Source organism: Cydia fagiglandana, chromosome 12, assembly GCF_963556715.1.
Source record: "Cydia fagiglandana chromosome 12, ilCydFagi1.1, whole genome shotgun sequence".
Classification (NCBI taxonomy): domain Eukaryota; kingdom Metazoa; phylum Arthropoda; class Insecta; order Lepidoptera; family Tortricidae; genus Cydia; species Cydia fagiglandana.
The window spans coordinates 16785812-16802838 of record NC_085943.1 but is presented as its reverse complement, the minus strand read 5'-3'; the positions used below and the strand labels follow the sequence as shown (position 1 = coordinate 16802838).

General features: G+C 38.4%; 1 protein-coding gene across 2 annotated transcripts in view; it reads left to right on the top strand.

The window, feature by feature from the left end:
* Positions 1-16139, top strand: part of LOC134669623 (uncharacterized) — a 233986-nt gene extending 217847 nt beyond the window's left edge. For both annotated transcript variants that reach the window (XM_063527279.1, XM_063527281.1), the window contains 5 exons: positions 6801-7233; positions 10454-12514; positions 13017-13158; positions 13257-13376; positions 13623-16139. In XM_063527279.1, the coding sequence (XP_063383349.1) occupies positions 6801-7233; positions 10454-12514; positions 13017-13158; positions 13257-13376; positions 13623-13809 (2943 nt within the window). In that variant the 3' untranslated portion in view covers positions 13810-16139. The remainder of the gene's footprint in view (positions 1-6800; positions 7234-10453; positions 12515-13016; positions 13159-13256; positions 13377-13622) is intronic.
* The last annotated feature ends 888 nt before the right edge of the window (positions 16140-17027 follow it).

Here is a 17027-nt window from a genome sequence, read left to right as displayed (position 1 = left end):
ATAATAAGCGAACTAAGGCAATAAAGATTAGGCCGTGGCTCATATTGATTTGGGGTTAGCCCCTGGGGCTGCCTTAACTCAGTTAAGAGTTCAGAGAGCAAAGTTTGCTGCCCGATACGACAGTAATCTTTTGTTCCATTTCCAAAGTACCTAACTACGTAGTAAACTTCTAGAGAAACTGCGAGGACATACTAGAATTCATTGATAACAATAATTCAATGTATGTTACATAATTTTATAACGTCTCAATCAATAACCGTACGTTAACGCATACGTCATAACATATTACAATCAAAATGCCAATTTAATGACTTCACAAATTCCAACAAGGAACTTAAGTTTCAAGGTAGTCTCAAGTGTCATCAGTATCTAATTTGTTGTAAAAAAAAGAAGACGTGACCTAACAAAGTTCTAAGACTTCTAAGCGAATTCTAAGGAAGCGAGGGCCCTTATGACAAAGATTTATCTGTGCTCCATCCGGCCCTCTGGTATAACTTAGCACTGAATGATACATTCAAACTTCTCTCCTTTCAAAGTGTGCGGGCACTGACAGACGAACAACGGATAAGAAAAGGAACTAATTTGATCCCTGCCTTTCATCAACATAACAATGAACCTATGTTGTTATGAGGTGTCTACTTGTCTAGTCATTGTTGTTTTTTGTCGTCTGCCCAAATCGTGTTCTATTTTTGGATCGGCTTAAGATTTAAATGCTAAATTTAAGTACGTTCAACGACCTTTTAAGGAAGTGTGTAAATTTCTTCCGTAATTGCATACTTCCTCATTGAAACATTCACAAGGGCCTCCTCAAGGAAGCCCTCGGCCCTTCGGCTCGGACTGGCAACTTAGTAATTAAGCTTATTTCCTCCTCTTGTTTTGTCATTTGCAACAATTGTTTGTCTAGCCTAGTCAAGTGAGCAGGAAATGCAGGCTAATGGTCTATGAGGGTCTCATTTATAATGTTTTAGAGAGTTGGTATGATTTTAATTAACCTCTACGTATACTAAAATACGTCTTTGAATGGGAGTATAATTTTAACTTTTACTTAAAATATCCAAGTAAAAATTAGCCCTGTTTATGAAAACGCTCTATGCGTTCAGTGTAGCATCTCATGACACGGAAGGCTCTGCTAAAACACGCACGATTGTACCTCACAAGTATCACAAAATTTTGTATTAATAAATAATTAAATATTATCATGTTTCGAAATATGCTTTAGCCATTATATTATTTTATCATGAAAATAATGCCGAGACAGTTGACAGGGATTTTCACCAACCCCGGAATGAAAGCACGTACGTGAAGCCTACGAAAGTGAAAATAATAAAAAGCTGTACCTGTTTGCGGTCTGTAGTTTGCGGAACGTGATCTGACGGGGTGGGAGTGGCCAGACTGATAGCAGTTGTCTAGACCCCCATTTTCATCAAATTCTAGCAATCTGTAGGTATACAGTGTCTCATACTGTGAAATAAAATGTACTCAGGACGCTTTAACAACGGAAACTTAACAAAAATATGTCACAAAAAAACTTAAAAACGTCACTGAAAAGGTTTAGGTACATTCAGCTTGGTATCAAGGTACCTATTGAATACGTTGACGCTGGTCTTCCGTGGAAACCCTTCCAAAAAAGCGTCATAGCTATAAACATTAAATTAAACAAGTTCTTTTATACTAAACCTAATCAAAGATATAATAATATTTAATATCTAAGATCAGTCACTAAAAAATTTAGTATTATAGTTATGTGCAATGACAATCCATTTGATTATGATTAATTACCATTGACACATCTTACGTCAGAAACATTCTCAGGGCTTCCAACACACAACCTCAGAACATTATGGGCTTATGCTTATGTCATACTTTATCCGCAAGAGCACTTATGCCTCTTAATAACCACAAATGTCAATTTAAGATTTCTGAGGAATCTTCCACCAGTTCCACCTCTAAAATACATATGCCTATCGATCATAAATCTTGTAGCACGCGAAGTGTGAAACTCACATAAGATTACATTACAATCTTTTTTTGCCGTCGTTGTTATTGTAAACAGAGGAGGTATGTCAAGTGAGTCACACAATAAATGTAAATTCACAAAACATCTGCTAAAAGCCCCGCTAATTAAGATGATGGCCGGGGGATTCTAATAAAGTGATTGAGTTAAGTATATTTACATTGATTGAAACTTTTGCCGCTGAAAGTAATTTTAATCTGTAGGTACCTACTTAATTCTGTTTTTACTTGTAGGCATATTTGTTTGAGCGTAAAATAATTGGTTATCTGTGAAATTAGATTTCTGGAACATAATTATCTTAATGACAGGCATTTGCCTAAGAATGATGAATGCATCCTTGAAGATACAACTATAGTCTCAAACAAAATAATATAACACCAAAATACAATGACTCAACTAGGTCACGTGCTAAAATACCGACGCAATTGTTAGGAATATTTTTGCCGTTAAATCAACGACCTATGAAACGCGCCGTATACTCCGTTCGCTCTCTCAAATTCTTATTTCATGCGATCGTTTGATACTAAAATAGTTTTTATACAAGTTGGAATACGGCTGTTTTCTGTCCCGTAATGGTTTTCAAATACGAGATTTAGAAAGTAAACAATGATTATTGGAGTCACGCGACGCTGGAGCTATTTTAGCCGGTATCCCTGGAGGCGTGTCTCCGATATTAATACCGTCTGACTCACCGCCGGCGTCTGAAGCTTGTCCCATATCCTTCATGCTCTTCGGATTACTCACGCGGGCGAACCCGGAATAGTTTATATGGACTTCCTTGGATCATTATGTATTACATATTTACATCAGTAAATATTACAATACAAATACTCTTTATTGCACACCTCAATACAAAAGAAAACAGAAACACAAGCAGAGGTAAACAACAGGCGGTCTTATCGCTAAAAAGCGATCTCTTCCAAACAACCTTTGGGTAGCGGAAATGAATAAATTTACATATGTAAGTAGAAATATCTCTTTGTTTTTCGTTCTCGGTACTTACATATGATCTTGCTGCTCTCGTTATCAAAATTGAATCATCGATTAACATTGTCATGCTTACTGATAATAAGTTTTTGATAACTACAAATTACAAACAAATTTCCGGTACAGGTGTACTTATTCGGATTTTTTTTGCCGAACCTTTGAAATAATGTTTGGAGATCACACTACCATTGTTGTGAGTTAAGTCGACACTAGGGGTAAGATAAGACGTTATCTCTTAAAATATTTTAAATGACACCAAATACTTAGGCCTGAGAAGTTCGCTGAGTCATACGATGATGGTTAGAATTCAACAGGATCTGCGTGGTTATTGATACTGTGAGATATTTCTGAGAAGTCAATCAGCTAGCTATAAATCTCCATCGGTTTACAGTTTGATAGAGACTATAACATTTAATTAGGTATCGATCGCTGTATCCTCATTCACTTTTATTAAACAAAAAGAGCGTATGTTGATAGGTTCCATGTGACTTATACATCTCTGTTACTAAGAGAGAGCTTCAGTCCGCCACAAGGCCGGTATTATTGCTGTTTTTGCGCCGTTCCGTCTGTCCTCACTCGTCGAATTTAATTAAAATAAAAGGGAAGTAGTCTAAAAGAAATATATCACAGAGGACGAGGCGTTAGAATGTCTCAACATTTTTCAATTGACCAAAATGTGGGTATAATTATTCAGCGAAATTCAAAAGTTCTTACATAATTGAATCTGAAGTTTAATCTGCACTATAATGAATAAGCAAGTGAAACCTGATAAGATCGAATAAACTATGATTAATGGAAAAAGAAGCAAACAGATTACTTACTAAAGGGCGCATAGTATGATGACACATTTCCCATCATATAATAAAAATATATCTACATTAATATCTTGATAACAGTAGTTACCAACAGGAAGGTAAAGATAATATACAGCCCCTATAAAATAAACCGGAACTGATGGTGACACGAAGTATCTCTGTCGACTGACGACCTTCTGCTTATTTCTACATTAAAATCTATCTAAAGTTATATTAATTACCGATAGAGAAATCGTGTTTGCTTACATATGTACAATCTAATGGAATAGTACGCAGGAAGTGAGTTGTTGTCTACTATTCCCCCTTTATGCCATACAATTGATGAATGGACAGACGGGAGCATGCGAGCTTCAGCTGAATTCAATTTGATCCCTTTCAAAGTTAACCCTTACGGCCGAATGGCGGCATTGATTTGAATCGGTAAATAAAATGTTCGTCTATTTGGACCAGAGTACATAATTTGCATGGCGTTAGGTGGTCTATCTTATACAGAGGAGCGGGTTGCCTGCTTAAACGATTAACTGCGCTTAGTTGGGGACAAGCAGATTTTGAGCTTTGAATTGAGCTTTATTATATACACATACATATGTATTTGTATTTATTTATTTTATTTTATTTAATAAAATCTTAATAATAATATGGTCATGACTCAAATGCCACAAAATGTCAAATGACTCAAATGATCTTGTTTCTAAAACGTACCTAATTCTAGTGTTCTTATAAAGAAGTTTTTTTAAGAGTTTTTGAATAAGATTTCTACTCGGAAACCCGCGATGTGGCACCGTCCGTGCCCATCGCTGATGATAGTGATGATAAAACATCAAAATCAATGCCATATTCATAGTCTACAGAACTGTTTGGAAAAAAGAATGATCATTCCGCAATTTTGAGAGATCGTTTAATTACAGCGGTGCAAAATATGCAAATAAAGAGCAAACCTCTGTAGACATCGGAAATCAGGGCGAGGGTTGCTCGTCGTTTAATTATGTAAAATAATTTTCATGCATAACGGCGGATCGTTAAACAATGCGCCAGATGAAGCGGGCCCTTATAGTAAAAGTTTGAATAAAGAGTTCTTCGGCCCTGAGGGCAGACCGGATCCCATCCCTTTCTCTTTTTGAGCTACGACTTTTATATACCTACTTGACGTTAATGCGTAGGTATACTGATTTTGTCAATGCGTATATTTTCTTTACCTTTTGTATTTATAGCTGGCGTTTTAAGAAATGACTCGGTGTAAACCTTCTTTAATACATGAATTTTTGTAAAATGATATTTGAAATCAGATAAAAACCCGAGATATTATTAAATGTAAGCTCAAAATGTAGATAAATTAATTTTATTTTCTATCTAGGTACATTAACTGGTTATTGCTAAATGCAGGCTAAAACACTCAAGGTTATTAAAAAATCATGAAAAATGAAAAAATTAAAATGAAAAATTATATATTTAGGTAAAGGTTTCGTTTTAACAATACAGTTAATGGAGTCTCCTAGTAAGTATAATTATACCTGTGACAGGAGACCCCGCTCTTCCCAGCTAACATTTTTGTTCTAACAATTTATTCGTTATACATTTAAAATTTGATTTAGTTTAGTGTAATCTAATCTAAAAACTACCTTACACTAACTTAAGCTAAAATATACATTTTTATTATTATTAAGTGTGTGCGTGTGTGTGTGTGTGCGTGTGTGTGTGTGTGTGTGTGTGTGTGTGTGTGTGTGTGTGTGTGTGTGTGTGAGTATGATTCTACTCATACGCGACCAAAAATTTGAGCCAGACAAAACTATTAATTAAAAACCGATTACAGTTTTCAGTGCATTTCTTTATTAGGCAGTGGACATTGCTTTAATACAACGTAAAAAGTTGACCGCAATCTTTCTATTTCTACCTATTCTTATATTGTGAATGTTCTAAATGCCCATTGAAGGCAACATCTACCTATCTAAACCTGTTAACGCCATTACCGTGTGACATAAAATGTTTCACCATAATGCATTAATAGGTGTGTAAACACTCAAGTTGTTTACGCACCAAGATGGATCCTGCGGAGCTGTTACTAATTTCGTCCTTAATGATAGCCCTATGGTTCGTGGCCGGGGGCGCGGAAGCGGGGACTCATCACGGGCTCTAATGGCCCAAAAACACCCCCGGCTTAAACAGATATCATCCCGTTTAAACAGATTCCAGGATACATGTGATTTGGAAAGTGTAGCCACATGGAAAGTAAATGTGGACCCGCTGAAAAGTAATAGTCTCATTATTCAGTCCAGATTCAAAAGATGTTTTGGAAATATAAAGCATCATCGTCGGAATTCGTAAATAATTCGATTGTTGAAAAATAACTTGTTATAAATTATGATGATGTTGACAATGCTGATCATGAATCAACAAACATTTAATGTTTACGTTAGGTGTAGTGTATCTATTCAATTTTGTAGCAATGCATTGAATAGTTGGTAACAGTATGGAAATTCATTTCACTCTATATTTCGTAATATGATCCCAACTCCGCTCTTCCAGCGGTCATAACAAAACAAGGCGCCATAACAATTTGTCTTGGTACGGACTAAATTTGGCACCGTCCCTTGGAATGTTATCACCTCATCGTATCGTCAATGCTAGTACAATATCTCATAATATTCTTTATACCCGTCCCCATAAACCGACCCGTGGTAATGACGGGAGGGGAGGGCTAACCGACCGTTCCGGGCGGATATGTGACCGCTGCATTTTATTACCACTTTACTATGCCACATAATCGACCGTCATGATAGAGGGTTTTCTTGCTAATAGTGGTTTGGTATGCAATTACTAGGAAGGTTGCCAGATAGTAAATTTTAACGAACGTTAGTTGTTACTGCTATATGCAGATTGCAACAATATATGTCACTTCCTTAACTATCTTATTAAGAATACACCAATAATCCGTATATGTATTTAGAGGTGCCATAAATATTCAAATGTCTTTATGATTGTTACAGGTTGAGTTTATAGAGGCGTATTGCACGCCTCGCGACACAGCGCGCCGGTCGCCGCAGCGCAACCGCCGCTCACGCGAACAACGCCGTTCCCCCGACTCCGCCAGATGGCGCTACGACACACGCCGTAGCAACTACGACTTCGATTCTTGCCGTCGTCCCTACGACTACGAATCCGGACGACGATACCCTGGCAGAGAGTTCGACGGGGACTCCGGCAGACGCGTAGAATTTGACGCGGAGTCAGCTCGAAGACGGGCTGACTACGAATCGGCCAGGCGGACAGACTTTGATTTGTCGGCTCCTGGCGTGTCCAGGAGAAGCCCTGAGAGCGCGCCAGAAGGCTCAGCCGAGTCACCGCCAGAGCCGGCCCCGTCGGCGCCGCTGAGGCACGAGCGACAGCCCAGACATCGCTCACAACCTTACTACGAATCTGGTAAGTTACACAGTTCTTGCAAAGCTAACTAAATTCATATTAATACTAAAGTGTATAGGTAGGTAAACATAAACACATTGAATGTGCTAGCTTTGATTGGCAAAGATGTTTTTCTGTATTGATGTTTCGAAACTTCTTTGAATTTAATTATGAAGTTAGTTAAGATTTACAGTAGACTTAACGCGAATCTGTAAAAATTGTAGAAAAAGGACGCTTTGGCGCGAGACGCTACGAGCTGGATTTGTAACAAAACCTCTCATATGCCACTTGTTTGCTGTCGGAAATGATTTAAATTTGGAATCATTTCAACAGTGATTTAAAAAACTGACAATGACAGTTGCTGAGCAGGGATACAATTTAATTCGAAATATCGTCTCATTGTATTTCTTGTTGACAACGGTGCTATATAATCGGACCGTTGCGTAACAACGCAATAGCAACAGCTCAGCTATAAGAAATCATTTAATTGGATTCAAATTAAATCTAGTTACCATTTTGTCATAATTTTACCGATTTCAGTGAGTTGGAGCCCGCAAGGCAACCAATACTTTTCCGATCAAATCTTTATACATCGACAGCACATTCGAAAATAGACCCACTGGGCAAATTGTCTATTAGCGCCGTAGGGAGTTTAAGTGACGTCATTACGTGTCGTAATTGCTTTTCCGCGTGGATGACCGACACCCGTCGCGAGAAAATTTGTTAAATTGCCGCGATTTACGTGCCAAATGTCTTTCTGAACCCCAGAAAGGTTAGAGGTTGGCGGTTACGTGTGTGATTGTTAAGGAAAATTCCTACTTTACGCCATGTTGAATATAAATTAGGGTTTTTATGAATTTAAACGCTTCGACGATCTAACATATCCGTCAAATAATTTCTGGCTTATGATATCTCTCCGGCTTATAGAGCCAGAGCTAGGTCTGTAAATATAAGTGAAGCCTATAGTCAAGCATAAAAAAAGAAATATAAAATCTCCATAAAGCAATCTATTCATCCGCATGACGTCAATGGTAAAAAGTTGGCTCCAACGAGTAACAGACCGCAATCAAAAGCCTCCGCTTATTACGTCCGGGACATTTTTCCAGTCTAGACTATACTAGACCGAAGAACGACAATAGGGCTGATTAAAACTTGCAATTGTTACCCGGTAATAGTGGTATCAAACTTGCGCGACCGTTCTTTAGCTAATGAAAAAATACTCTGGTGCGGTTTGCTACTTAATATGCTTTTATAAAGCCTGTAGACAAATGTAACGTGATGTAATGTAATGTGTAATAGTGTTTAGTTTTAAGTTTATAAAATACATATGTATGTTAGTCTGTAAGGTATTTGTAATATGGGCCTTGTTGCCTGAATTAAATATCTAAATAAATAAATAAATAAAAATGTAGACACAGCAATAGCAGCAAATAAACTGCTAAAATAGTGTAATTTCGATCAATTATGAATTCAGTCTAGGTTCCCTCACTATCGTCAAGTCCTGGTTTAGTGTTTAGTTGACTTTATGTTACGCCTAAGTAATGTAATAAAATCTATCAAGAAATAGCTAAACGTGGTTAACGATAATAATGACGTATAACCAAAGTTACAAAAAAAAAATCAGAGCCTCATAATGGCTTGGTCATTGCAATATTTTCTCTTTTATCTCGTGGCGAGTAAAGCTAGATACACTCCGGAGAACAATACAGTAACTAGACTGCGGCGCGATTGTACGCCGGAAGAAAAGGCCTTTGTCCCTACGGAGATGAGATAGGACACAGCACTCGAAATGTGAGTGTGTGGGACCTAAAAAAGGAAAAGTCTCAAGGAACTTGCAAGAATCTGCTCTATATTGCATAGTTTGTGCAACGACTGGGGTACTGCGCTAAAAATTAGTTCCAAATCGTGGTGTAGGCATCTGATAAGTGTGGAGTAAATTTACCTATGTAGGAATACGCGCAATCAAATATCAGACAATCTTTGCATTATTATCAATATCATTTACACTGTTTGATGTAACTTGTTGATTTATCGCGTTGAGGTCGCGGGTTCAAATCCTGGCTCGTACCAATGAGTTTTTCGGAACTTATGTACGAAATATTATTTGATATTTACCACTAGCTTTTCGGTGAAGGAAAAACATCGTGAGGAAACCTGCATACATTTGCGAAAAAATTCAAAGGTGTATGTGAAGTCCCCAATCCGCATTGGGCTAGCGTGGGGACTATAGCCCAAACCCTCTCGCGCATGAGAGGAGGCCTGTGCTCAGCAGTGGGACGTATATAGGCTGAAATGATGATGATGATGATGTTGATTTATAAACCTTGGAATAGCTTATCGATACTTTGATATCAAACCTACTTAACTATCTGTTGTTGATACGATATGAATCACTAAATGTGGAAATCAGGTAAAATGTTACTAACTCATTCTTAAATGCAAAACCGAAAGGGTTGTTTACTCGTAAATCCTAGGAATATAGTTTACTAAAAACGAAAGCATGTTACGGTATTCGAATACGAATCGTCCCATGACGCTACAGTCAACCCTTCCAGTCAGTCAGTCAGTCAGTCGTATCCTTCCAGTTTCAAGGCTTTATAAATCTAAGCGTTTTTTTTGCTCAAGATGCATTGAAAATGTTCCCTTTGTTGTGAGAAGCAAGGAACTCTCATTAGGGTATTTCCCGGTGCTTTTCAAATAACATTAGCTTTGCGGTACGAGTGAGTGAGACTTGCATTAACGAACTAACTTTGTAAAAATGTAAAAGCCCCTTCGTTTCCATGAAAATGGTTGAAATATATTATTGTAACGCTATCTGAAATTTTCTTATAGTAATTTTTCCATGACTTGTTACATTTAGCAAGAATGCAAATAGACGATAACGAAAAATACGAAAAGTAATGATAAAATATAATATGAAATATTTTACTTCTCTTACAATCGGTTTGGCTCTCGAGAGGAAAGGCACTGGCGTGCTCATTTAAATGATGGCACTTGAGACGAAACGACCTCAGACAGCGGTCGACCATTTGCGTCTGCCTTGTTACCGGCCTTAGTTTAGGTACCTGGGAAATACTCTTTAGAGCTTTGAACGAGCGCCATTTGGTTTCTAGATTGCTATATAGCAAAAACTATTTATAATTTTATGTGAATATTCACATAAAATTATAAATAGTTTTTTATACCTGCTGGTGTCCAAAGGGTATTAGTTACACTATAAAAATATTTTCAATTGTTTCAGAATCATCATCTGAAGATCCATCGTCATCGACGGACGGAGAGGAAGACGAATTCGGTGAATTCGATCCTTTCGCAACAGCGCCTTCTCTGCATTCTCCCGATAGCGGTCGCTCAGACCCGAGATACGCTAACGCGCCGCGTAGGAACCCTAGTCCTTATTACTACGGCGACCTGTTCAAAACGTCTGCTCCTCCGCCACCGGCTCCGTCTGCCCCAACGGCGTCCACAACTTCTTCATCCCGCGGCCCGCGGTATAGAAAATCCGCCAGCTTAGACGCCCCGCACGTCGCTGCGCGCCCTAATTTGCCCAAGCGATTCTCAGTAGCTGAGGATGGCTTTCGTGAGCTAGAGCGGTCATCATCTTCGTCGGGTGAGAGCGCGTGGATGCCGCCAAGGCGCCGTGGGCGTGACGCGGCCGGCTGCGCGTGCGCCGCGCCTGAAGATGTAGAGGAGCACCGACCTTCTCGTAGCGTCTTTTACGTGCCGGCGCCGCTGCCACGCTGGCCGCAAGAGATGACCACCCGCCAAATTTACGAAACAGCTTTTGACTGTAAAATCGCACGCTCAGACGATGACTTGGATGATTTTGATCGCGTCAGCAACCATCCTGCACTTTTACAAGCTGAGGACAGGAAAGTCATATCTTCTGCATCGTCCGCCTTTGAGGCTGTAGAACGTGGTGAACCAGATTATAAAGGCCGCCGTAAAGTTACAATGAAAACTGATAGTGTCCGTCGATCAAAGATTCCCACTATTCGTCAGAAAAGAGAAAACGAAAACAATGCGTCAGCTTTGTCGGAAGAGCTTGAAAAAATACACATTGATGAGGAAGACCGCAACGCTTCAACTTCTCAATTACCACTACGTGGTTACACGCCGTCACCTCCGTCAACCGCTCCCCTGCCTACAAAATTTCAGCAAAAAGACGGTTCCGCCATGAATAGCATCAAAAGTGCCCCGAACTTGCCGCAGTCGCAACCAGCGCATCCACGACTGAAGGATTTACGGTTACCTGTTAAATCTTTACGAGCACGAGAAACACCAACAAGCAGCGACGCTAGCATGGTCGATTTAAAGGGTTCTGCGTCCACTGAACTGGACGCTGCGCAACGCTTAAGCGCTGGTCGCGAATCTCGCGACACTGATGACGAGAGGGGGCAATCGAAGGACGGTATTTTTTTAGAGATTAAGGGCCGACCCACTTCCGATTCTGACACACCGGAACTGAATCGACATACAGGGCCAAAGGGGGTCGGTCCTATAATGGAATTCAAAGGCAGGCCCGGGGCTCCACGTCCGAGGCGCAAATACTCAAGCACCGAAAGTATGGCAACTAGCAGTAGCGGCGGAAGTATGGAATCCCTTAGGAGTAGCACTAGCGAAGACAGGAGCAGTAGCAGTTCAGAAAGTCGACGGTCGTCTTCTCTAAGTTCACATAGTTCAGATTCCGGCAATGTCCCATTTACAAAATCGCATCATATGCAACTGTCGGGGTTTGGACATCACACTAACAAACTCCATATTCTTAGTCCTATATCGGACAAATCATCGCAAGAACCTGCGTCCGAAACTTCCGATAACAATAGAAACAACAACTCTCAAAAAGTATCTCCCGAGGACATTGAAACTGGAAATACAATTCAGACGACTGTTGAAATTGTAGCAAAGCCTAAAAGGCGAGCACTACAAAACCGGAATCTACTAAATCTTACTTTCCGACATTCGACAACGGCCGGTGACGCCGAAATACAAGGATCTGATAGTGGTATATCAATTCACTCCCGAGAAGGTGTCGACTCAAGAAACACATTTATCAATTTCAAGAACAGTAATACTGAAGAAGAGCGTAAAGATCCGGACCAAGATCTTTCTGATCTTCCATTCGACATGCCGAAGTTGAGAAGACGACGAGCTGAAGCTGAAGCAGATCTCAGATCGCTGCCTTTTGATATGCCTAAATTACGCCGCAAATTGCGAGGACAATCGTTGCAGCTAAACAATGACTTTGGGAGTGTCATTTCAAATGCATCTTCCAGTCAAAGCGTCCAGGACTTAAATCTAGGTCAGTATATTTTATTACACAAAATAAATCTTTTATGAATTTACCAAAAAAATCCCGAGTCAATTTACTGCCGTAATTCAATCACGTCAGAAAGATTTACTTGTCAATCTTGCCACAAAGGCCCGAAGAGGGACTGTCGGCCTGCATCCATCGCTACTATTAAGTAGCTTTGACTGCCACCGCATTATGCCGATTAAGATGTATGACTTTAGATTGCTCCACACGAACTTCTCTAGCCACTGCTTTCCCAATATTTAATTTGCTTGAGTGCTTTTTGAGGGAACTTTTTCCTACGCGCTACGATCAATTTGTAGCTGTACAGTTGAGTTAGAAGTTTGGGATTAAGGACCATCGCGTGTTACTTGACGTTAAACGAAATGGAGCATTTTGTTTAGTGGTTCAGCTAAGGGTACGTTTTGAAAAGATAATGCGACACTAAATCTTAAGTAGGGATAAAGGCCTGCTTATGTTTTTAAGAGTAAATTTATTGTTTTAATTTCAGGTAACAAGCACAAAGACAAATTGACGTTGAACTTTGACAGTGGAAGTGGTTCTGGCTGTTCTAAGGGGTTGCATCTGAACCTAGGACCCATCATTCCACCGAGAGATCTTGTCGACGCAACGCTGCCGCTTGATAGACAAGGGTAAGTTTAATAAAATTATGGTTATTGTAATAATCCTAGAAGTTAAATATACTACAGTAATTTAAAAAATAATAATTTTTATTTTTTTCTTATTTCAGGTGGTATCACGGGACGCTAACGCGCGTCGAAGCAGAAAGTTTGCTAAGGGATGCAGATGAAGGTGCTTTCCTAGTACGAAACAGTGAATCTGCAAAACACGACTATTCGTTAAGTTTAAAGTAAGTTTATAATCATATTTCATTTCAGTTTTGTCAATTTTTTATCTCGTGTCGTCGTCGTAACCTACTACAATATTATATTTAGTTTGATCCACTCAATTCTATTCACTATCGAAAATTTAGTATGTGCTTCTGTCTCAAAATGACATGCTAAATTAATTATCTTTTTTGTTTCGGTTAGTTTCATAAGTACCTATTGCTTTACTATATGTACATACTAATGAAATCATCGATTTTTGTTCACAGGTCAACCCGTGGTTTCATGCATATGCGAATCTGCCGTAATACCGAGGGGTACACCTTGGGCGGCGCAGCCACGGCTTTCCCCACCGTCCCTGCCCTGATGCGTCACTACGTCACCGCACAAAGACTGCCAGTGCGAGGGGCGGAGCATATGGCCTTATCCACACCTTTACCCGCTGTTCTACTGTGAACATGCCACTTCGACTTTCGGGAAATAAAAGAAGCTGTGAAAAATCTTCGAGGATAATCAAGAAGGATTATTAAGAAGTAACCCTGATCTGACGGAATCAGATACGAGAGGATATTTATATTTAGTGTCCCTAAACCTTTACGTTTTGACTGCCGTGGCAAGAAGCACAACGCTATTTAATGTATTTTTAAGATAAAAGGACCCAGTGAAAATTACCAAAGAATTAGATTGTAATTATAAATATCATTTAATATGGCAAAAATGCTTCATGTATAATTGATGCCCAGAATTGTGTAGTCTGCGCTACGAAAGAAGTTTCGAAAGACGGTGATTTCTTCGATTGCACATACTACAGGTGTATTTTGCGTCTCAGTAGCACTGCTATTTATGCTAGTCCCATATCGCGGCAACTTGTACAAAGAATATTATAATTAGTTATTCACATATTAATCAGACAGCATTATTTCAATATGTTAATGTGTAACGAAATAGTTACTTTTGTTTATTGCGCTATGTATCAGTTAACTTAAGCATGTATAATTTAGTTATTGAATTCGATAAACGATTGACGCAAACAATGATAATTGATATGATAACCTTACTATAGTAAAAATATGTTATGCTATAACCGTATCATTCGACAGCTATTTACGCAATTATACTGTATACAACTATTTATTGATTCAACGCTATAATAAGTGCAGTTATGTATATAATTATCGATATTTACTTATATTTTAATCAAGGCCTAAAACTGAATAATAATATCCGTTTGCAATGAAACTCCGCATTTCAATGGAAATATATCTGTTCCATTTAAATGTAAGAGAAGGTGTGTGCGTGTATTTTTATGTTATACCTAATGTTGTATTTTCTTATACATCTGAGAAGGTCAATATTAAACGATCACTGTGTCTGTAGTAGATCGTACGTGCGGATAACAAGTTTCGCAATCTTGTTGATGCCAGGTTGAAAACGATGATAACTGGTATAACTGCTAGTAGAAGCCAAAGTAGGCACTAAAACTTAGTATTATTTTGTGTGCTTTTTCAATGGAAGTTTATGCTTTTGGCTGCCTCAATTTTTATTCCAGTAGTATGACTGATACCTACATAATTGATAGGGACTCGAGAAAATGCATTTCTTTGTGAACCAGAACTGTATTGTAAGGATTTTATTTAATAGTAAGCTTACGCCAGTGTAATGTAACGGCACTTAAATTCTGTATTTACTATAGAAAAGATTGCACATGTTATGTAACTTTCACATTGACTTATTTAATATTTTTGTTAAGTATTAGATTTAAGTAGATTATGGCAAAATGGGGCCCTTGAATGATTCACGGTATGAGCCCGATCAAGGAACGCCGTGAGCCACGGGTATGACCTGGCGTGTAGTATAGATTCAGTAGACGCCATGTTAAAAGTTATTTCTGTGATTTTGATAAAAGATAAGCCAAAAAACGTTGCATGTTTAGTTAAATACAGCTCTTAATATTTATTACTTAATTTAATCTTTTATTCAGTCGCTAACAAAACAATTGAAAAACGTAATTTACTATTTACAGTTTTCTTCTCTATTTTTTTTTGCTATGAAACCGTGTGTTGGCTTCTTTATGTGGTTAGTGACTGTCAAATTGATGAAAATCAAAACGATCTCATATTCTTCCTCTTAATGCTTCAGTTACCTTAGACTTAATTTATTTAATTTGTACCTGATTTTGAAATAATATACGTTGTTTGAAACTTAAATTACGTTATTAACAGATTTATTTTGTTATTAAATAATGGTTTAATTATAGCTATAGTAATAGTAGTACTAATCAGTAGTTTTGTATGGGAACGAGCGAATTTCGATGTATGTGAGACAGTTTTACACGATATATGTACGTAAGCATTAAACCACCGCAGCGCAGCTTATGCAAGCGTGCAACTAATTTTAACTAAGTAGATTTTAATCATAGTTAATAAGTAAGCCTAGCATACCATGGGTCGGAAGCTATCTTAACTTAGATGTTTTTCTTAGAAACGAAAATTAATTACTTACCTAACTATTATTATAGAAAAATAAATAAGATTTCCTAGCTCCCCTCATGGTTATTATTAGCTCTCAAATATTATGTAGTTAACGCATAATGGACGATAGGATAGTGATATATTGTTAAATTCTAAATTTGAAAAATTTTGAAAACGTGTCAAATTTTTTTTTCAAAAATGAGGATGCAGGTCCGGATCAAAAGTTAGGTAAAAATTATAGCTTAACGTAGTTATAATCAATTGTAATTTTGAAAATGTAGTTTGAAATTGATGAAATAAATTCCTTAAAAAATACCTGCTTTGTTTTATTTTTCTATGTAGTGGTATGTACCTACACATATTTGTAATACTATAAGTTACCTACAGGTATCTACTATATCGATTATATTGCAAAAGGTTCATTACCATGTCAAGTTGTACCACAGTTTTACCGTCACGATAAATCAAGAAACCACATCATAGGCGTACGCACGGTGGGGCAAGTGGGGCAACTTGCCCCACCCTGGTCTGGTGTGTGAACAATTAAGGCACGTAACCACACTTCTGCCCCACTCTTTAAGAAATGCTGGGTACGCCTATGAACCACATTTGCAACAGCAATTTACAATTTTATACCTACGTAAGTTTTAACCGAAAATATTAGCTAAAACCACAGAATAAATAATAGTACTAGGTACAGAAGACTCACTCTCTAACAAAATGCGTCTGTCACGATCAGCACAGATATGGCCGCTAGGTGGCGACAGCGCCACGCGCGGCTTATGGCAAACCCCAAAATTGGGGTCGAACCGATGTACTTTTAGCTACCTGTAGCAAAGCGACGAAATCGCGGAGTGAGCCACGCCTGCTAAAACACTGGTTAGACCGCTTAGGTATTTACATTTACGTATTAATGCCATAGATATTGCTAATATTAGCATACTATTGATGCATGATTTAAGATGCGCCATCTTTTAAAAACTTCAAACACTAAATGAATCGATAGTCAACTAAGCCTTCGATGAGTCTGGCGCCATCTCTGGAAGGGTGGCGAAAACACAAGGTAACACTCGCGTAACTTCATACACCGCGTGTAACCCTTACGAAAGCAATGTTCTTCCATTTTAGTTTTCCCAAAAAACTATAGGCGGCGTTTTGCCAGTGGCTGATTTCTAACTTTGTGAGTGATTCCCATGTGTTCCA